Source organism: Parus major, chromosome 7 (assembly GCF_001522545.3).
Source record: "Parus major isolate Abel chromosome 7, Parus_major1.1, whole genome shotgun sequence".
In the NCBI taxonomy this organism is placed as follows: Eukaryota; Metazoa; Chordata; class Aves; order Passeriformes; family Paridae; genus Parus; species Parus major.
In genome coordinates, this window is record NC_031776.1 from 7,647,677 (window position 1) to 7,671,069 (window position 23,393).

Consider the following 23,393-nt stretch of genomic DNA (forward strand, 5'->3'; position numbering starts at 1 on the left):
TTATTTTATTTTATTTTATTTTATTTTATTTTAACTTGTTAATACAACTTTACCCTTATTTATGCTGGTTTTAGTGCTGTCATGCCATACACAGAATAACCACGAGAGGGGAACCAACGACCAGGCTGGGACAAGTGTAAATAGATTAAGCACATTTTTTGGTCCTGGCTGAGGCAGCAAACCCTTTCGATGCAAAAATAATGACACCCTGACTTCAGCTGTGAACTTGACCAGCAGAACATATATTTAAAGGACCTTTTCTGTAGGAAACAATTATCTTAACAAAAAAAACCAAACCCAAAACATCTTTAAAAGCTAGCATTGTTGTTTTTTGTTTTTTGTTTCGTTTTGAAAATGTAAATGACCAAAAAGTTAGCCTTTGAATGGAATGCACACATTTGGATTATTACTCTCTACCTTCTATTGTAACTTTTTCAATATATAGACTTCAGGCAGGCAATTACAATTTGAGTCATTCCAAACAGTTCTCATAATATATATACTAACATAATAATTGGATCCTGTACTTAGTATATATTTCAAAATCTAACAACTCTTTGATTTAAATAAAATCAAATATGAAATACTTGTGAGAATAAGCAAAACAACATGTAAAATAAATGTACAAACCTCATTTCCTTTGCTTCCAGCACTTGTTTTCATTTCTTTGGGTTGCTGTATAAATCAAAGCAATATTTATGTGTCAGAGAAACTATAGACAGAAGTACATATAAAGAACATAATTTATAACCAGAATGTTCTTAGTTATATTAAGATTTTATTTGCAATATACAAATGAAGTCTAATGAAGACTCTGCCACTGCACCTTGAAAATTCTATTTAGTGAGGAGTCTTTTGATATTTTTAAAGAATTTTTAGGAAACTAAGTTAATGTAATAAATCATTAATTAGGGTGCTTTCCAAGTATATACCACAAAAATAGTGCAAAAAACCATCGATCTCAATCTCCTTTTGCAAAACTACACTGATGCACTGCATCAGTGGTTAAGCCCCAAAAATACCACAGGCAAGAGAGTGTTAGTCAGAAAGCAGGACTCACTGGGCTCTCAGAGAAATTACACAAGCAGTGCTCTAGTCTCCCACAAGGCCTTATCACAGGCATTAATTTCCGATAGAGTTCACGCATTCAATTCTATCTCCCCTAGAAAATTGTGGTGTGGTTTAGGTTTTTTGTTTGTTTGTTCTGTGTGTTGGGTTTTTCTGCTTGGTTTCTTTGTTGTTGTTATTGCTGGTTTGGTGTTTTGGGGTTTTTTTAACCAAACTCAGTTTCTGTAAAGCTTTTTAATTCAGCATGATTAATCTTTCCTTTTCTGGTAGTAATTAGAATTTGCTTTGTCATTTCCATGAAAATATATAGTCTTATTTTATGGAATGGGTGAAGTATGGAATGGCATAAAGAGGTTCTAGGAGTAATCTTTTTATACAAGCAGAAAGAAAATGAGTGTGGCCTTGACAATAATACAGTTCTCCCTCCAGAGTTTCTAAAGAATCTTTTATTTCTCTACCAGAAGTATAGAACAGTAAAAAAAGTGTCAAACCTACCAAATGTCGAAATTCTACTGACAAGCTTCCATTTGCAGACTCATCCATGTTCATGGCTTTCACGTGTGTTCCACACAGAACAAATCTACGGTTACTGCAGAGGACATGACAGTTATGTACTCAAATACCATTGCATTGGAAAAATTTAATGAATATGATATTTAATTGTCTTACCTTACAGTTGAAACATTCCTAAAAGAGAAGAGGGGTGGGGGAGAGGAAATGGATGGTGCATCAGTAAATGTATAAGACAGAACTTGAACTGAGAAGCATATATGAGATGATAGATTTTGCCTGCTCAAACTTGGTTTGTATTGACCCTATAACTACAATTTTTAAACTGAAGAACTGAAATTCATACTGTCCACTTTGACCTTTGCATCTGGCCATATGTAGGTATTATTTTTTATCTTGCTATTTATTATCAGACAGTACACAGCTTCTGAGAGAAACAGCCCTGGCTTCTCTCTTGCTCCTGCCTCACTAAGTGTTTTCCCTCTTCCTTGTGAGCCAGCATCTATCCATGCAGTCAAGGTGTTTCTAAGGAACTTGCAGAAGCACAACAAGCAGATGGAGGGAGGAAGCTGGAACCTAGGGCTGGGGATGGTGCATGGTGAGAGCTCAGAGCTATTTCAAATCTAACTATCCCATAAACGCAATACAGTCTGATTTCAAGTTTTTGTGTGATGCTGCTGTATCAGTCTGATGAATTTTTTCTAAGTCTTGAGACAAATCTTAAATGGACTTTTTGTTTCCAATTTAAAAACATCAATTAGACTTAACCAGCTTTGTTTAAAAAGAAGAAATCTTCCACATAATAAAAAAGTGTTACTCTGATCTTTTAACTGGTGGGGTTTTTTTCTTATTTTCTTTTTCTTCTCCTTTTAAAATCAGTTTTTAAATCAGATAGGGTAGCCACTGAAAAAGACTTGTGTTGTCTCTTTAGGGAGCAAGAGAATATCTTCACTTTTAAGTTTCTTACTTGTCAATAGTTGCTTTCACTCTTATCTGGTAGTTCAGCTCTGGCAATTTAATTAGCAACCTTCAAAAGAGAAAATGAGAGAGTGAATATTGACAGAATAAATGTCTCACCAGGAAAATCTAGACTGGTTACTCCAGATTAAAGTATCAGAAATTATTATAATGTGAAAACATATTAGGCATCTAGGATTATAACACAATTTACAGGGTTGAATAGTCAGAAAGAGGAGCTGGGCTGTTCCAGTGGTGGGTGCCCCACTTTCCCTCTAAATGTGTGGAAAAGTGAGCATGTGTTTGAGGGAATGGCTGGAGAGACACCAAAGTAGTACTAAGTAGGAAACAGATTTGTATAATCTCTGACTGTACCAGAGATGTGTGTGCTTTCCTTCTTGTACCTTTTCTCACCCTCAGCCCCCCATTAACTTTTTGCTGCAAGGTGGAAATGAGAGTTCCTCTCCAATCTTTGCTCTTTCACAAAGCCAGGCAGGGAGCTTCTGGGAGAGAAATAACTTGTCTGTGATTCAGCTGGGATCCCCAAAATGCGGCAGCTTCTCTTTCCTCTGTGCAGAATTGGCTCTGAGTATTCTGATTTTGGCTTGTATGATAAGGATCATTATTTATGCAGTTTGTAAAGTCATTAATACAAGAATTCAATGCATACAGAACCCTGAAGGTGATGCCTTTAGCCACAATGTGCCTTTCTTCCTCGTGTTTTACTCTTTACTGCCACTTGTTCTGCATGACAGATTCTGTGGACTTTATATCCCCATTCCAGAAAATTTCCCTGCAGTTGAATGGATCCCTAATGCAAATTGGCCTGCTTTGCTTTCTAGATTCTCCTAGGATAAAATATGTACACAAATGAAGGAGTTTATATCAGATTTTTTCCCCTTACCTTAATTTAACAGTGAACTGTATTAAAGTTTTGAGAACCATTGGCCTCTGGGGGTGTGTTGGCATGCAGGGCTGCCTTTCTACCACGAAGGAGCTGTGTGAGAAGAAGTGAAACAAATAGATTTTTAGGACTATGCATGAACAAACAGATGGTTGGGGTTTTTTTGGGGGGGATGGGAAGGGAAAGGGGCTGGTATCTCTTTAAAGGCTTATTAGTCTACAGATGCTGAAGTGGGAGCTATGCATTCCATCTCTCAGTTCTCAAGATGATCCAGTGGTCTAACTTTCTTTTAAACTGTTCCCATAAGAAACAGATATTTGGATTCTTGGATATTTGGAAACAGATATGGGAAATCACACTGAATTCTACTGTTCTAAATTACAATGATGGTAAAAGTAGTCTTGGTCTTCCAAAATTTTATCAGAGCCATAAAGCAGAGTATGAAAATACACTGAGCATGTCTCCAATGAAATTAAATTATAACAATTAAACTATAAGTTCAATTTATATATATATATCAAACAATTGAGCCCACTTTGCTTTCAGAGACTCACTTGTGGTATATCTCTAGTACAGCCTGTACAAAAGGCAAGAGAAATCTACTTTTAGCTAGTAATAGAAGGGTGAGTGGGGAGGGCAGCAGGAAGTGTAGTTTGGAGAGGACAGAGGAAAGAAAAGGAACGTTTACTTAAAAAAAAAAAAAAAAAAGGCAAAATCACAAACACAAAACCTCATAATTTTTCTCAGCAGATTGTACATAACTCCTCCTAGAATAAGGGGATTTCTGGCATTAATTTAAGAGTCAGAACTTGATGACAAACCCTTAAATGCTACCCATGAGAAGCTGCCTGGAACCTTCAGTTTCTACGAGTTTTGATGAAAGTTGTGTATACTTCTTATATTAGGAACCTGGTCCTTAAAATCCTCAGACATTCAAAGTTTTTTCCTTTTTCTTAACAGTGTGTTCTCATTGTTGTACCAGTTGAGGTAAAGTTCTGTACTTTGGCAGTGGTTTACGCACTTCCGGAAAAGGTTGTAGAGCAGAAAGTTGACTTTTTCCAGCAGCTGAGGTCTTTGCACAGGAATAGGGTCCCCATCGTAAGTCAGCCTGGTCAAGAGTTCATCCAGCTTTTCTAGTTGCCTTCTGACTTGAAAGAGACTCTCTGCCAATAGTGTAAAGCTACAGCAAGACAAAGAATTCGTTTGCAATCTTTCTTGTAAACAGTTTCTTAGAACACAAGAACTACTGAAGTTCTTGCTTGGGGAAAATCAGAATCTGTATTGAATGGTGCTTTCCAGCTTTTCCCAAACTCACATCCATTCATCTTTTGTTTACAGGAGTATATAAATACATTGGGCAAATCACCTGCTTTATCTTCAAAGATAAATATTTTCACAACAACTCAACTCTGTCTGTGACAATTTGGAAGAAATATATACATGGTCCTGATATTGTACATGCAGAGCACTTGTGCCAACATTAATTATTTCCTACAGCTTGGGAGTTTTGCAAAATGTACTCTTTAAAAGGATAATATTTATATAGAAAGAGCAAGTTAGCAACACTGAAGAAGTGTAAAAGCAGTAAGGAAAAATAAATCCAAACACACTTGCTAACAGTTTACAGTATGTGTGTAGAAAATTACATTTTGAAGCTATTTTTAGCATCTTCATTAGGAAAAAAGAAGTTGTTAATTGAAAAATAAACCTACACACATAAAAAAAGAAGGAAAATCCCCCTCCCCCTTTTTTTTTTGTTTTCAGACCTAAAATTTTCTTGGTAATTTTCCTTCCTTTTTACTTCTTACTTTTTACTTCACCTCTTCCATATGAGAGTTTTGATGGGAGAGTAATGACCATGATGTTGTGTTGGCATTCCCTGGGTATCCTGTCTTTCAATTATAATCCCATTTTCTTTTTATTTGCAATCACTTCAGAGGTGCCACCACAGAGACTACTGCCATTCAATCCCTGCACGGTGTGAAGTCTGGAGGAGTGAGTCAAAGCATAAAGCCTCTACCCAGCTCCTGCCTAGACACAACTCCTACTGCCTGCAATGACAAACTCAGTCAGCACCATTCTTACTCAAGCAAAACTCCCAAGAGAGTATGTCTACAGGATCTGGAGGAACTGCCAAACCCAAAAATTAGTGACTGCCACAAGTCAGGCTCAGCAGCTCACCGTAATGTTAATTCTGAATAGTGAATGTTGCTTTTAGTTAGCATCTTTTAGTTATTCACTTTCTTAGCTGCTGGTGAATTTGCTGCTGTTGCAGCTGATCTAAAGGAATGATCATTTCAAGTGCAGCAGACTTCCTGTGGTTTTCAGTGGAAATGCGAGGTCAGGGCAGGTTTACCAGTTCTGGAGCTGATCGAGCCCCCCGTGGAGGGGCCCCCCGATGCAGGCGATCTGCTGCCGTCTCTTCCAGTCCAGCAGCTCCTCAGTCAGCATGTTGCTCATCAGCATATCGATCTCATGGATCACACGCCCTATTTTACTGAGCACTTCCTGGAAAATAGGAAAGGTGTCACAACTGACCACAAGCAACAGCTGCAAAATTCACCATCATGAAGCACTTTTATTTTTTTCAATTATTCTCAAAGTAACCATGTGTAGTTCCTATTGATTTAGTGATAGGATTCATCACCCATAGTATATTAATCCTGTATCTCTATAAACTCTTCAGTAATTTTTTTTTTTTTTTTGGGAGGGTAGGGGAGAAGAGTGTTGCATTCTTTGTGGGCATAGTATCTCTAAGATTTTGACACTTGCAAGCTCTGTCAAGTTCAAAAAGTTCTGCTTTTGTTTTGCATCATATAAAATGCATTGGTTTTTTGTTTTCTTGATTTAATCATAACCACTCCGCCCCATAAACTAAAACAAATTGTTTCACTCTTAAGGTGAAGCATATCCTTGACTGAACTGTTACTTAATTGCCAATTTTTGAACTTCTAGTCAAAATCACCAGACCCACTCAAACATTTTGCAAATTTTTAACTCCTGTGAAATTCATCTGTCCTTCTGAGATGAAGATTTAGGAAGGCACACATACGCATTTGAGTATTTGGTGTGGGAATAAGGGGAGAAAGCAGATTAACCACAAAGGACAAAACATCGTCACCAACCTTTCTCTTGTAGTCTAAAGTATTGAGCATCGCCTGCAACGCCAACATTTCCTGTTTAATGAGGGCACTGTTTTTGTCATTCTGCTCTGCAGGGGGTTGAAAAAAATCAGTATAAATACATGTGTGGGTGCATGTGCCTGTTTACAAGGGGAGAAGAGGAAAAAAAAAACCACCACCAGACTGCAGCATGAACTAGTGAAAAAATAAACTGTGGACATCAGAAGATTATGTAACAGCATATTTAAATTGAAAGGACTAGCTTTAGCAAAAGTTCAACATAAGGTTTTATGGATCCTGTCTGTAGATGTGTATGTGGGGCAGAAAAAGGCAGAAAACATACAGAGTAGATCCAGAGTTCTCTAAATTTCTCTCATCCCTGTGCATACTCCTGTGTATTACGTACATCTGACTTGGATCAATGATTGATCTGTACACACAAATATGCTTGTGGTGTCAGCAGTTAGGCTAAAGCTCTTTGGACACTCGATGTGAATTACAGTGTCTGGCTATGAGGCGTTTGAAACAAAGTGTTCATCGCCAGGGGAATTTCAGCAGCCAGGAGCACTGATCATTGGGCATTTCCCCCTCTCTCTAACATTTGTTTTTCCCTGGATCATGCACTAGATTCAAGAGTCCCCAGACTCACCCATGCTCTTTCACATGCAGCTCTTTCCTACCCTCACTTTCCCCGACCTTTTGCATGTTCTATGCTACATTCAAAAAAGAAATTGGTGCCAACCATGTGCCTGCTAAGCTCTGGATTGATGCCTTCCTATTGAGTTAGGGTAGATGTTTCAGTAGAGGCAGACAAATAGCCAGCACCAGCTCAGCCACAGCAATTGCTCCTACACGCTGTAAGCTGGCTGCGCTGGAGCAGAGCAGCAATACTTTAAGTCCTGAAAGCCATTTATTTGTCAGCATGTTTTATTTTGCAGATGGGGCAGCTTTCAGCTATCTGTGTGGTCAGTAATTATGACTGGCCTGATAACTAGCAACTCCTTAAACTGTGGCAACTCTTCTGATTGCTGGATCGTATCCAGCCTTCAACATTTAGGATCGATATGCTTAAGGACTTGGACGTTTCAAACTTTGCTTGTTCAAAGGAAGCCAATATGAAGATATCTGAGCAGACACAAGCAGACCCCAATTTCTTTTCTGAAAGAGATCATGCAAGGACTATTGCCAGGTGGAGATCTCAACCATCACAGGCTGGTCAAACATGCATTCAGAGTGCTTACCAGCTGGTTATCACCACTGTGGTCAAAAAAGAACAGAAAGCCAAGTTAGAGGTAAGAAAAATAAGTTTTGCATGACTCTGGGAAATAAGACACATTCTCCCAAAGAAGGGCCATGTAAAAGGTGTGGATATTGAAAAATAAGCTCTTTAAATTAAGAAATATACTACTTCATGTGCCATTAGGCAGCTTATGCATAGGAAATGACTAAACTTTCTTAACGTGATCCTCTTTACCCTCTTAACCCCAAAAGAGTCATCATGTTCCAGGACAATAACTTTATTCAAACCCAAGATCCATTTTTATGTTTACAATTATTATTTAAGTAATGTGCAAAACCCCCTGACATTGGAGTCTAGCTGCAGAACCAGCCCTTTCCTAGGAAATCTAAAAATTAAAAACTCTTACCTAAGCTCTGTATTGTTTTATACCTGAAGTCAAACTCCTCTTGCAAGTCTTCCAAGTATTTCACATCTTGGTCAGTCATCTTTCCCAAAAAATAAATGAACAAATGCATAAATTAGTATTTTCCTTTCTCACCATTTGAAAACCCCTGAACAGTTCTGGGAACCCTTGTTTACTATCTTGTAAAATTTAAGAAGTATGATTGAATAATAAATACACATTCATAGCTACAGATTTATTTTATTTGTTTAGAAAGTCAAATACTATCTTTTATCCTGCAGTTGGCAGTGGTTGATTCAGCTTTATCCCTTCTTGTTTACTAGTGCAATGACATAGTGGAAAGTAGGAATGATTGTGTTAGCCTGAGCTAAACCAAAATTGTTATGCCAATAATATTACTCTCTTCTTGAAACTTTAAAGCAGGGCAAAGGGATAATTTTGCATTTATTTAAATGGAAATTGAGTTGGGGTGTGCAAAGCCAAAAAAGGTGGAGTCAGACACAGGAGTAGAGCTCACAGAATTTATTTACAGAATGTCTTAAGAATTTGGATAAAGAAATGAAATATTTTTGCTGCTTTGGCATTTTGCAGCTTTCTTTTCATATGTGCTGTAAAAAAATATTGAAGATATTCTCTAGGAACCAATCAATGACAATTCAAAAAAACCCATCAAAAGAAGGAAAATAAAACTGTAGGAAATTATCTGTTGTACTTTGAAGGTCTATTTCTGTGCTGTTTATAGGAAGCCTTGATTTTGTCAATAACTCATAAACAATCCTTTTTATTTCCTGAGATGTACACATTAAGTGTCTTTGAAAATACAGAAACTTGTTTGCTAAATGAGCCCACACACAATTAGCCATTTTGGTTTACTATTTATTTTGAAAATTAAAGTTTTAAATTATATGCGTAAAGTATGAAATTACATGCATGAGGAGCTTGCTAATTTCTGTGTTCAACTTAATTACCTACTTTAAAAAAATCCCTGCTATCTAGAAAATGTTATCATTTTCACTGGTCCTTCAGGGGTGGTGAAGGTGCTTCCCCACACAGACAGAAGGAGCAGCATGACAGGCTGCTGCTTTGTCTGCTCTGCAACTCTTCTCTTATAACTTTATGTGTAGACAGAGACATAGTATTATATTCTTCTGAAAGTACTTCATCCTTCTACGGGTTTGATCTCTCTAAGCCTTCTTCTGTGTGAAAGGAGACACTGATGAGAGAATGCTCCTAGGATCTCTTTCCAGTATACCAGAAGTGTTACTCCTCAACAACATATGGACAGGTATTTCAAATAGTTTCTACACTAAGACTGCTGCAAAGCTGAAAGTGGGGCTGGGACAGCAAAAAAGCTGTGGATACTCTGAACCCTTCTCCTGCCTTCAACTGAATGGGCAGGTATTCTCTGAGCTTTCAAGGTCTCTGGGACATAGCTACAAGTTTGACACAGCCCAGCCCTGCCCTGCAGTGGCATGAGAAACTTCTGGAGAGTGGTCACCATCAGCTCCCAGTTGTCCCCTCACGTCTCCAAACCACATAATTATGTCACGTAGCCTCGACAAAGGTCTCGCTACATGACTCAGAGATCGTGAAGGTTAAGCTACTGCTGACCCAGCTAAAGCAGGTGAAGTTGCAAAAATACCTTTTCTGCATCTTTTTAGAGACTGTAGATATGCTTTTACTGCACTCAGTGGTCTGCCTGCAACTCACACAGGGGTGAGCTTTAAAATAGGGAGCTCTTACACTGAACCCAGACAGCTGCTAACACCTGAGGATCCAGGTGTGTCCTGAGTTGTTAGTCTGGGCAGATGTCCTTGGAATAATGGAAAATGGATAGTGTGTCTGCTGGCAGAAGTCACTGTGCTACCCAGCTTAAAAACAGTTCAGTCTGTGTGAAAATCATGCGGGCAGAGACAGCACACAGGACAAAAAAGGTACCTGAGCACTGTTCTTGATCGCTGATACTTTGTGTTCTACATTTCTTTGACGTTCTGAAACCACTGAGTTCTGCAGAGACTTTTCCAGTGGCCCCTGGAACAGAAAATTGGTGGGCAAGTAGTAATAATAATAATAATAATAATAATAATAATAATAATAGTATGTGATAGAAACTGTACTGCAAGTTCCAGCACAGGAGGGAATTCTGAAGCTGGTGTTCAACCATCTGGAGACTGCTGTAAACAGACAGACATGTTTAGTACTCCACATTTGAAAAATATGCAGCTTTGACTTGGAAATCCAAGAGATGAAAAGGTGTGAGTATACTGCAAACATTAAACATCTAGTAAATTAAATATAGATTATCAGATTTTTAAAAAAGATCCACAGCACAAGACTCATATAGGAATACATATTATATCCATAAGTGATTAACAAAAACACATTTGTTTTAAAAATTCTCTCTCGCATTTAATCATGTAACAGTTTCCCCAAAATAAGTTTAATTTGGTAATTTGAATTATTTTTTTCTCCAAACAGCATAAAAATCATCAATAACTCTATAAAATATTGGATGGAATGTCTTTTGCATTCCATAGTTAATATGAATTAATGCATTGCATAATTTAAAATACACACATCTGCTTTGCAAAGAATAATCTCTTTAAAACCTTTCCTACAGATTAAAGTCTTTGAAGCTTAGCTGTGACAGGGAAGTCTCTCATAGCAATGTTTCCAGCAGAAAGCTACTAATGAAGTTCAAATGTGAGTTGAAAGGGCAACATTTGGCAACCCCTAGAGCACACAAATCACTTCAGTGGAATGAGGGGACAGGATTTGAAAGCATGTGAGCAGATTAACATGGAGCAGATTAATGAAATGTAATTCATTACCTGTACAGGCATGCTGGCTGCAGCCAATATTCTTCTTTCTTCTCTTAAGCAGTTTGAGATGATCACCGCTATATGCATGGGATTACCATGATATTTACCCTGCAAGCACAAGTAAATACAACTCAATACAACTCAAAAAAATTCCAGAATACAGGGTGTCCCTCTGGAAATCACAAACAACATGATGTACGAGTGTCCATGAGCTACAGATAGGTGTGGGTGGAAAGGACTGCCCTTTTTATGTGCTGCTTCAGCCTTTTAGGGCAGCAACAGTTAGTGCCACCGTTATAAAACATTCTCAACAATGTTCCACCGAGATTATAAAGACACAATTCCGAGATGTATATCATTTGAAGATCAAATTGCTCCCCTGCTAGCACAGCTGTTTTGAAAGGGCTTTCCTGTCAGCCTATTCTGGGCACGATTTTATCACATCTTTGATTTTCAATAGGATGTTGCTGCTTAGCATGTAGCACTTCTGCCAACAAAAAAGTTTGTAAGCATATCAATACGGTAATGATGCAAGCAGGAAAGCTTCCTCAGCATAAAGCAGAAGACTTAAATTTTAATGTCTATGAACAATTTTTCTCTTTCAAAAAAAACATGTCTGAGATGAAGGAATTAGTAACTTTTGTCTCAAGCCAAAGAACCAAAAAAAAAAAATAAAAAAAAAAAATCTATTTTTTTACACCACACTAAATAAAGTGCTGAATCAACTGATGTATGACTGAGGACTGGGCACAATTTGAACTAATATTGGTTTATGCTGTATTTATAAAATTGGAATGATCAAGGACTCTCAAGCAGCTTCCTTTATTGTGATGTATTCATTCAGTGTTTCCCAGTATCCTATGTGCCTTTCATTCAGTATCATTCATTCTGATACCCTTCATTCAGTGCTTGTAGTGATGGTCCATTCATCAGAATTAATCCATTTAATTTCTTTTCCTGTGCAGTTTCCAGTTCTGGACTTACTCTATTTTCTCCTCTTTATCATTACTCTTAATTTTCATCATATCTCCCTGCCACTCAGAACCTCTTTTATTCTAGCTGTCTCTGAATGTGGCACAGTAAGTTTTTACATACTTTAATTGATGCCATATCTTCCTTTGATATCTCATACCAATTGTTATGTTTGATACAAGGGTGTGAATGCATCTGACAGAAACATGAACACATTGCTACTGTAGGCAATAGGCATTAAATATACCTTTCTAGTGCTTTTCACTAAACATTTCCTGTGAGCTCTTGCATGAAATGTGGAATCTGAAATATGTTTTGACTTCAATTGCAAAGTAAAGAAACACCATATTAAAAATGGTAGTTTTGATTGTGGCAACTTTGTTTAAGCTGCTTGGTATTAAATACCATGTATAGTGTGGTTCCAGGTATGGACTAAGGTGAAAGATATAGGGCTCCTAAAACTAAATAACCAAGGTACCAAATGTTCCCTTCCAAGGAAGCTTTGACTGCCCTGGAACTGTTAGCAATGAAATGAAACTTTGTTTCTGAAGTCTTTTCAGGACAGGAAAAGTAGATGTCCCACAGTGCAAGCAGCGCACACTCAGAGTAGCAACCATTGCCTCCTTTTCCTTAAAGCAATTCAGGATGGTACTTTGCTCCAGCAACCATCTGTATCAATTACCCTGAGGAAGCAAAGTTATGAACCTGACTGGTTTTAGGAGCTTCTCTGTAAACAAGAAGTGGTGAGTAATACTACCCCAGGACACACTATGCCTCAGCTGAAACACCAAGCACTCCCTCCCTGCCTGCTCTTTCCTGGGCAGTGAGAGGAGACTTGATTAAGGATACACTGCTCATTTCCATGTTAAATAACAGTGCCAAAGACCTGTCACTACACATTTCTCCTTGACAGCTCCATGGCTGTAAGGACAGTAACTACCATGTTGCTGCACGCTTCCTTCAACACCACTGCACTTCAGGTCCAGTAATAAATTCACAGTCCCCTTTATTGGGCATATTCCCAATCTCTCTCTCCCTAGTGTCAGGATGTAGCTTTGGGAAGGGAATACAGAAATGTGGGATATGGCTGTGATCTTCCTGCAAAGGATTGAGTGGCTGTCATGTGGAAGTGAGGTTCAACAGCAACAGCCAGGGCAAATTAACTGCTGCAGAGAGTGAATGTGCTCCTGGCTGTGCTCCAGCCCAGTGCCTGACTCCTTAGGGAGCCAAACCAGGTTGCTAACTGGGATGGAAATGACTCATGATTTTTTTACTGACTGGGTTTTCTGCTCCTTGGTAGACTGAAACTGCTCAGCAAATGATCAGTTTATTGTTAAGGACAAGCACATGTGAAGTTGGGAAAGGGGGGAAACAGTCCTGCCTTGTTTCAGCTGTTATTGCTACGCCTGTCTTATCCATCTGTGCCTTGATTAGAGGGGGAAAAAGTCCTGTTACTAATAAGGCTTGGGATGAAAGCTGGGGAGAAATCTGCCACTGGTGTAAGTCCACTGATGGGCAGATTAATTCCTCTGTTAATTTGCTTGTGGCTGTTACTTCTTTTTGGTAGTAAAAGAGGGTTTTCACCTTCCCCCTAGATGGCCAGTAAGTGGCCATGCCATACATTGGTACCTTTGCGGCTTATCTTAGTGCTGGCTTACCTCTGCCCAACAGAATTCCAGCACTGCAAGGGTTTAAAGGGGTCAAACAAAAGCTATTTAACCAAGTTGAGAAGAAGTAAATATCCTCTCTTGGAGCTGGAAAAATGCATTTATATAGAAGAGGCTCTTAAAAAAAATTCTAACAGTGGGACGTGTTAAAATTCCCCACAAAGGATGCCGGTTATTAGGTACTTTCCTAGTGTTTCTAGACACGATTCATATGCAAAACTTTCAAAAACTCTTTCTTTCTCTCCTTTTCTTTGTTTCATTAAGAGAAAACCACCTGAATCAAGAGATGGAGTGGAAATTCACTTTCCCCCCTCCACTTTTCTTTCTTCTCTAACTCACAGAGCTGTAGAAACAAGCTGGGTCCCTAATGATTCCCATAGTTATGCCAGGCTGGTGCTTCTTCAACTTGATTCAGTTTGAGTAGATGCCAAGAAGGTCAACAGAGAATTGGTACCTGTGCTCCTGGAGAAGCCCCTTTTGCAGTAAGGGAGCAGATGGATTGCAACTCACCACTAATAAAATGATAAATGAATTGTAACACTAGATATCTCAAGAATTGCAACTTATTGAATAACAATAGTTATTAAAAGTCACAATAATCATGTTTCTGACTCTGCAAAAATAATAACACTAAAATTTTTCTGCCTGTGTTTTATATTCCTCAGCTGTAATTACACTTTGGAATGCACTGCTCGGTATTCCCTTATTAATCACCTACTGCCAGCTCTTGTTGCTCTGTAGTTCCATTTTGTCCTTGGCTGAGGGCAGAAATTGCCCAACATGACCTTGATTCCTTAATGAATAATTGAAAATTATCTCTTATCAGCAAAAGAGTAGTATAAGTTGGAAAATTAAGGAATTTTAATCAAAAATGTCTTGAGATGGGGGAATCCTAACTTGGACACTAGCAGCCACAAGAGGAAGAGTATGGATTCTTTAGATATGCAAAATTGAATGAATAAGTTTAAACATGTAAGGAGAAAATTTATATTTGTCTTTTGACAAATACCAACACAGAGGAACTGAGGATTTTGCTTTTCTTCTTTCAAATCAAAATATCTGGTAATATTACTGTAATTTTGTTTTCTTAGAAGTTTTCTTCTATCTTCTGTTCCAATGAGGTCTTTCCATGCCATGAGTTACAACAAATGATCTTATTTGGACTGGATTCTTCTCAAGAACTACCAGCATGATGCTAAATATAAGCAAACAGGGGGAAATTGAACTTTCATTCTGAACAGGTGACAACTTTCTGTGAATGTTGATGACATTTCCTTGGAGAAAAGCTTCCTACTGCCACCCGCCATGCACTCTTTCTAATCCAGGGACATCTGTTGTGACAGTATCTTACTAGATCATGGAGAAAAACAAAGAGGCATTTCTGCAAAAAGTTTGTATGTTATAGCATGCAGAGTTTATGCCCTTTAGCCAAATTTTAAAACAGCTTGAACTCTTTGGAGTATGTTAAAGGTACATGAAACAGTGTCTGGGGAAATGCAAGGCTTGATTCTCTAAGCTTCAAGGTCGTGGAGAAACTTTAAAATACATATTATGACATTTTAAAATATATGTGCTTTCAAAAAGAACACCAAACAACTGTTGATTTTAGTATCTGAAATTTACTGCTTACTGTGACAGAAATGAAGAAATCTAGACCAGAGTCATTATCTTATTCTTCTTCCCATTTTTAAAGTTCCAAATTTTTAGTTGATTTTCCTATGGGCAGCTCCATCATAAAGTGGATCACTGCCAGCCACAATAACACTGGCTGCTCCTCCTGTGTCAAAGGCTCTGTACTCTGTACACTCCTATCTGTGAATACTGGATGTGCACTGCATGAGCAACTGGCTCTGTTTTCAGTGGTTAAAGCAGGGGATTAGGTGTTAGCTGGTCTCAGCTTGTAATGTAGAAGGATGTGCTATGAAACCTTTAGAAAGTCATCAGGGGTTTGCCTGATTATCTCTGTGTTTTCAAGGTGACCTTAAAAAAAGACTGGAGTAGGTTTTGGTGCTTTCCAGTTCTGAAATTTGCTTCAGAATTTGGTCATGCTTACTCTTTTTTTCTCTTTTCTATTTTATTTTTCTTTATTTTTTTAAAACTCTCAAAACCATCAGCTGTATTTCTTCTCATTTCTGCTAGAAAAATGAGCCCTTATTGAGACTTTTAATTGTATACAATAGGAGCTTTGCTTGGAGGTTTGGATGGGTTATTTAGTATGACCATTGAAATGTTTGTTCATACTGAACGAATATTTAAAGAAGCTGATGGAAGGGAGGAGAGATAGGATACAGCAAGACAAAGTCAAACAAAAATACATTTCCTTACCTATTGCTCCCCTGTGGTATTTTACTAAGTCTGATACTCAGCATCTTTCTGGATAAGCAAATATTTCATCATTCATAAACTCAAAAACAGGGAGTAAAACCCCTTTTATCTATCATTTTATTTTTTTGAAAGAATGAAAGATTTGGTTTAGTTGTGTATCTCGAATGTGTGGGTGGGAAGGCATAGCTGTACATACATATTTCCCATTTTCACCTTCAAATATTACAAATAACACTTCGCCTTGATTTGTTTTCTACTTTTGTTTATGCATCCAGGCACAAAGTCTAATGAAGACAGCAGCAGAATACAAAGAAGGAGTTGGTCTTTGTGTTAGCCTGATAAAGGTTAAATGCTTGGGAGATTTTTGAAAGCTTGTACTTAAACAGGCAGTATTCTTCATCTACTAGAAATATGTCTCTGTTTTATCTAGGTCTTTAGGAGGAAGTACCTGCGGCATTATCTATTTAGACTGCTCTTGTTGTACTTTTATTTTTAGATTTCCCCTTTCCCCTCTCAAAATATGTGAGAGAACTTAAAGACAACCTCATTGTTTTAGAAACTCCTGTCATGTATGGGAAGTCCTAATACACAGCTATGTAGTTTTGTAGTTTTCTCATAACGTATGATGCATAGCTTCCAGATGATCATAATTTTTTTAGGGCATGTGCAACTAAATTGCAATAGGCAAAGATGTAAAATCACAGCAAATGAGCTGTGAAGGCAGAGGTCTTTTTCTCCACCCCTCAAATTCCACTTCTGAGTCCCTCTCAGCAATAACTAAAACCACTCAAGGAATAATTTACAGAAACAGCAGATTTCAGAGCAGGTAGGGTGTGATAAAACTACAGAAAATACATTTCTGCAGACATCATCATCAGACAATAGAACTGTACAGACAGGGAGGGATGAATAATGCAGTGATATTCTTATTTGATATTTATTTGAGAATAAATAACTTCTTGCTTAAATGAGATTTATTTGAAAGTAGATAAGAATACATGTTCCTTAGAAAAGGGTAAAACATCAGAGGTTAGATAGGGCTGATTCCCCACATCCCCCTCCTCCTCTGGGCACAAAGACCTGAGTATTACTAACTAATCTCTCAGGCAGATGTTCAACTGCAACTGGGTTCTTAATACTTCAGAATGATCAAATCCCACAAGAGGTTATTTAGTTTGCTTGTATTTTTACTTCTGTCTGCAAGTTAACTATTTTTCATTCTACAAAAACAAACTAAAACATTTATAAACTGTTAGAGTTGCGCTCTTTAAATAAGAACTAGAAACCCCAAAGTATTTTACTTTTAACAAGTAACCTTTTTCATTCTTGTACCAACCATTTTTAAAAACCTTAATTAGCTGACAAGCAGTCACCAGGCTGCAGTTGCTAGGAGCAGACACCTAGCTGCCTTAGCAAACAGACTTCTGTGCGGGGTTTCCCATTTGCACGCCAAAATTTTCTGTAAACAGCTTTAATGGTTGTACTGAAAAACTCACTGGGAGCAGTATATTACAATCTGAATTGTGTTAGACAGCAGGACACGCTGGTTCAAAATACATGTCCTACGTTACCGTGTTGAGTTGTTGATCTGGCAGGCTACACGAGTGCTAAATACGTGTAAATAACATTTTGAAATGGATCTTCCGTGGTTTATTAGGAACTTTCTCTATTTTGTTCCATTCTCACCCTTCTGTAAGCTATAACAGGAAACTGCAACTTAAACATCAATGCTGTTTCCACTCTTTGCAAATGTTTCTCAGCACCGGGCTTATTAGAATTGTTTGTCGAGCATCAACTGGAATGTCCTGTTTCGGATCTAATGCTATTTTATTTTGTCCCCTTTCTTTGATGTACCAAAATAAATAATCTTAAAATTCCTCATGCATGTTCCTTTCTGGTATGGAGGCTTTTGTAAACAGTCACTTGAACTATGGAGCCTTTATATGTTCATTTGGTTCTATCTGGAGAAGCATAGGGATGTTCAGTGCTCATGGCAGATGGAAACAAACTGGGCAGTATAACCAGGAACATGACACAGAATCAGGAATGAACTGCTGTGTTACTGTTTTAAGCAGCATTATGTAAAGATGTATTTGTCTGCACTACATAGAAACAGTGAATTTTACATGGGAAAAAAAAAAAAAAAAAGCTTTAATATATGTGTTTTAGAAGACACAAGATACCTTCAGAAGTTATTCCAGACCTTTCCATAAAAACAGCAAGAGATGTGTAGGATAAAGTAACGTAAGTAAAGAACTATTTCCCAACTCCTTACTATAACTTCCAAAAGCCTGTTTTTATATAACTGGTTGTGTGCTTCTGCCTGACCTCTCCCTTTGTAAACAGACCCCAAAGTGTTAATGGTGTGTGTGCCCACAGACCTGCTCATTCAGGCATAATCCCATTACCCTCCCTCCCATCATTTTAGGCTCTAGCAGGGCTGGGGAGCCGGTAAAGTTCACCAATACTGGAGAATCTGCTGTGAAAATGAAATGAATTTCATGAATATACATAATTTACAGCAAATTGTTTCCCAGAGCACACAAGTATACTCATTAACTCGGGTTTCAATGGTAAATGAGCAGAGCAGTCTTTCTTATTCCTGAAATCTCTTATTTCACTTTTATAAAGGAAGATTTATGTAATCAGATTTCACCCTGAATACCATAAACAGAGAAGTGACATGTTATTAATGTCATTAATGTTGCCATTAATGAGAAGGGATTGCTTTCAGAAGTTATCTTGAGACTAGAGCATAAATAAGGGCTTCAGTTATGAATAGGATGATTCTGGGAATGTCTGCTTTTGTCCTGATGGGGTTGTCCTGCCCCTGTCACAGAGCACAGCACAGACAGTGGCTCCTCCTGAGAGCTCATCTGAAGCCACACTTGGCCCAGGCTGCATGCCACGGAGCTATTTCTTGTCTAGCAAGCACCTGAGGGGTGCTCCAGGTTTCCAGCTGGAATGTGTGGGGGGAAGGACATCTCAGAGCTGAACGGGCAGCTGCCCACCAGCATCATTCCTAAATGCAACGGTGGGACACTGGGGCATAGTGCCCATCTCTGATCCCCAGGCTCCTTTGAGCCTCCCCTGCCCTGGACCCCTGGCTGCACTGCAGCCTGGCTGCTCTCCCCCAACCCAGGATTTTGGCATGTGAGTCAGGAATGTGGACAGTGCCTGCCTTCCATAAGAGCCTCTGTGCACTAAATCCATTTGTGTATTGCACAGGGGCCTACATCAGGGACAGGTCTGCTGTCACGTAAAAATGTTCCTTCTGAAAACTAGGATGTAATTGCCCATGGGTCAAGGTCATGCAGACTCTTACATCTGCAATTTGGTTCCTAGAAGTGCTAGGCAGCTCTTCAAAGCTTAACATCTGCCCTTTATATTTTGTCGTCATAACAACAGCACAAACCATCTCCTTGTGACTAATCTGCTTTGCTTTTCTCCATCTAGATTTTAAGAAGAAGAAAGAACTATAAGCGTAGTTTCCCTGCTCCTTCCCCCACTGCCTCTGAACATTTTATCCTTCTTCCCTTTCCAAAACTGCTGCTGGGGGGAGCAGGAGCTCTCTAGAAGAGTGACAGAGAATTTAACCTTAGAAAGTGACTGTGCTGTTCTGTCTCTCACTGAAGAGCACAGCAACAAAAGGCTGCTCTGCTATAAAAATGAATCCAATTTACTGACTGGAGAATAATGATGTAGGAAACAAATATGAAGGATTTTAACCTAAAATGCATTTATACCAGATTAATGTCAAGAAGAAGAGATGTTTCAATGAAAGCAAGAAATAGAGAAGCAAATTACAGAGACCTAGCAGTGACCACAGATGCTTAGCTAAGTTTCTCAACACTATTTTCAAGTGCTTATAAGTTTTTCAAATTACATATTTCCTAGTCAGTGTCTCTTTTAGCCTGCAGATAATTTTGGAAATGTAAGCAGCCTAAGCAGGAATGCCATATTCCATAGTTATTTCTCTAATAGTGAGAGAATAGGGATGGTTCCTGTGTTTCAAAAGCAGGGGTGCCAGGCAGACCCACCTTCCTGCTTAGACTTCTACCCTTTGCCGTTCACAACCACCAAGATTGCCCAAAACTGTACTGGTAAACTAATAAATAAACTATTTGCAACTGAGGCAGGCAAATTTTCTCCTTTCACTATTTCCATTCTTACTTTCACAGAACAAGTAAACATATTTATGTAAAGATGTTTCAGTAAACAGTGAGAACAGAAGATTTTCTCAATTTCAGGGAGATCTTTTAGGTGAGGTGTGTTTGGCTGTGGTGCTGTAGACTTCTAGAAATAACGCTCTCCAGACTCAGTAACAGCACCAGGAATCTTGATCCTAAGGGGTTCTTGTCAATCTAGAAAACAGCTGCACAGGCCACTTATGAAGTGTGTATTGCTTCCTCTTCTAAGGCTGCCTTTCACTAACCATCCAGTTGTGTTTCTGATTGAACATTAGTCTCTCAATCTGTGTTTTGTCAAGAACTGCAGGTTGCTGTTGAATAGCTTTTGTGTGTTCTCTAACTGAATTTTTCTTTATTATTGCTATTGTCATAGCATTTAGGCACCTTTACCACAGCTCAACATATTATGCCGTGTACATAGTGATAAGTGTTGGTTTCCAGCACTATCTATTTTGTCAAGTATTACTCAATAGGGCAGCACAATTCAAATGTTGTGCTCACATCATGTATTGAGGTTGGACAGCTCTGTGTGTGTGCACGATGCACACGGATCTGTGCATCTGTGTGTGGTTCAGAGGGGAAGGAAGAGGAGGGAACTGTGAAATTTCAAAGAAGTGCTTGCACTAGAGAGCGAAGCAGAGAAAGGTGGGCTCATGGTAACTAACTTTCAGAGAAAGTCAAACCAATGCTGTTCACAGAGTCACCAGATAGGAAAAGATGTTTACAAAAGCAGCTTCCTCCTCTGTTTAGGAATCCAGTCTTTCTTTCACCAGTCAGTGAAAGATCTCATTAGTTTTAGAGCATACCATTCCAGTCTCCCTTTCCCTAGGTGATGTGTTGGGACAGAAATGACCACGGCATTCTACTCTGTACATCTGTCACATATTTCTGGTGCTGTCTCATGAACCTGTCACAAACTAGCTCAAATTGCAAGGATTAGGTATCTGCAAGGGCTTTCAGCTGTGGATGGAAAGCCAAATGCCCCTTTCCAATCTTCTCATATATTCAGCAATAAAATCCAAGCATCAATGCAAAAGATTAGACCCATAATTAGATAATTAATGATGGGATGCCTGAGCATTTTGGCTTCTTCTGGAACTGTGACTCAGACCCTAGCACCTGAGAAACCATTTAATCACATATCACTTAAAACTCCCCTCCTCTTGCCTTTCTAGAATAAGACTCCTTTGCTTTGTGCTCCTCCTGAAGCACATCATGATATAATTTACAAATATGACAGGATTTAAAAGAAATTCAGGTTTTCATTCAGGCCATTTTCACAGATTATTACATGAACTCAAATGAGTTCACTCAATGCCTGATTGCTTGGCTTGGTGTGCCCAGTTTGGCAGAGCACACAGAGCTGATGATTCAAGTGTTGGTAAAAATTTTAGAATAAAATAAACGGTGCAAAGAGCTGAAGGAACAATGAGAGGCTTTAATTTTGTAGAACTTGTACTTAAATATGTTCTAGTCCTTCTGCCTGTGCACATTGTGATGATACAGTCATAAATGCATTGTCATTTAAGCCACCAGTGGAACACACCAGTGCAACTGCTTGGCCTGAAATGATCTTTGCACACATCTGCCCCATGGAAGAATCCTTTACTAAGGTGATATAGCTTTGTGGTAAAATGTGCCAAGATCATTACAGAAACAAGATTTCTGCAGTTGAGTAAATTTGGTGTTTGATGAGTACTGAAATTATGAAAAGTGCTGCTCCAAAAACCAGAAAAGAAACAAAAAGTTATTTTATTTTTAAATTACAGAAGGCTGCTTGCATAACATAGGATGAAAAAGCAGTAGCAATGGAAATAGTGTCATATTTTTAAGAGATCACCACTAGGGATAAAAAGAAGAAAGACAGAGCCGTAAAGAGAACAAAGTAATTGATGAAGTCATGCTAAGATTTTCCAGGCCAGTGTGAGTGTATGTACATATGTCTCAAATAAAGAAAACGTTTGGCAAGCAATGTAATTATCATTTAGGTACTTATGGAAAACACCATAAAAGAAGAGAAAAACCCCCAAACTTTCATTAAACTCAGTGGCATATCTGCTTTATGCAGAAGACAGATAGATGTCAGGAAGTAGGTGACTAATGAAGTGGAACTTTGAGAATCCTTGCCTTAGATAAACAATTATTAGAGAAACAGTCAGACAATCAAAATAAATACCATTTTGCAGAAGCCTAATGGTAAATCCTTTAAGTTATTCATAACAAATAATCCTAGAAAAGCATAAAACAGCAAGCATGCTAATGATTTACAGGGGTTCCTTTTTCATGGTGCTGCCTTAAGCCCCAAGCATGTTTTTTATTCCATAGTTAAATATCTGGAGGTGTCTGAAAGGTGGTAATTACATTTGTAATAAACATGAGCATCTATAAGCACTGTACAGTGTTATTTGTAAGAGCTCAGTGAAACACAGATATGCACCGAGCCAAGAGCTAAGAAGTCACAGCATTTGTATCCAAGCTGCATGCACTGAAACAGGAATTATTGCTCCACAGAAAGACATTGGAATTGTTATTTTGAGTTATCTTGCTGAAGGCTCAGTCTTCCCATAGCTGCTCAGAGTCTATGGCACTCAAGGCAGCTCTGAGCTGGGCATTGGAACAAACTGCATTTGACAGAGCTTGCCTCCAGACACCAGAAAGAGTGTGCAGTGCAATTTATCATTTGAAGAAATGACCCACCTGCAGCAGCTTCCTGACTCTTTTCAGGTTATGGATCAAGAGCAGATTCTTCTCCTGTGAAACTCGGTCCAGCTGTTCATCCACTTGTATTACCAAATTCTGTAAAAGGATCATCGCCATTGCTTCATTGTTGGCTGCAGCCTCCCTAAAGAATCAATGAACAACAACCATGCATATTTAAAATGTTGAGTGATGTGTCAATCTAGCAGTACAGAAAATTATAATCTATTCAGAAATCTAGGCAGCAAAAAAAAGACTTTAAGTATATGGTGACTTGCATGTAGTTAGAGCTAGTGAATAATTATTTTTATGATTTTTTTGGGTTTTTTTGTGGTTTTTTTATATTCCTATAGATATGCACCTATAAAAAGAGGGTGAGGTGTTAGCACAGACAGTAGAGTCAGCCAGAGGAGACAACCAGGGTTTTCTAGTCTCTGGTCCAGTGAATATTTAAATATTTCCACCTCACTTGTCAGATGAAATGGGGCTTATGCAAACTGTCCCTCTCACTCAGTC

At 38.4% G+C, this 23,393-nt stretch overlaps 1 protein-coding gene across 1 annotated transcript in view; it reads right to left on the bottom strand.

Moving 5' to 3' along the window:
• The window catches only part of STAT4 (signal transducer and activator of transcription 4), a 40,946-nt gene that overhangs the window by 13,839 nt on the left and 3,714 nt on the right, over positions 1-23,393 (bottom strand). Inside the window, exons 3-14 of the mRNA XM_015635298.2 lie at positions 22,878-23,022; positions 11,036-11,134; positions 10,143-10,235; positions 8,208-8,286; positions 6,565-6,650; positions 5,796-5,947; positions 4,461-4,619; positions 3,440-3,532; positions 2,546-2,605; positions 1,738-1,755; positions 1,564-1,657; positions 631-675 (exon numbers count right to left, since the gene is read on the bottom strand). Coding sequence (XP_015490784.1) covers positions 631-675; positions 1,564-1,657; positions 1,738-1,755; positions 2,546-2,605; positions 3,440-3,532; positions 4,461-4,619; positions 5,796-5,947; positions 6,565-6,650; positions 8,208-8,286; positions 10,143-10,235; positions 11,036-11,134; positions 22,878-23,022 — 1,123 coding nt within the window. The remainder of the gene's footprint in view (positions 1-630; positions 676-1,563; positions 1,658-1,737; positions 1,756-2,545; positions 2,606-3,439; positions 3,533-4,460; positions 4,620-5,795; positions 5,948-6,564; positions 6,651-8,207; positions 8,287-10,142; positions 10,236-11,035; positions 11,135-22,877; positions 23,023-23,393) is intronic.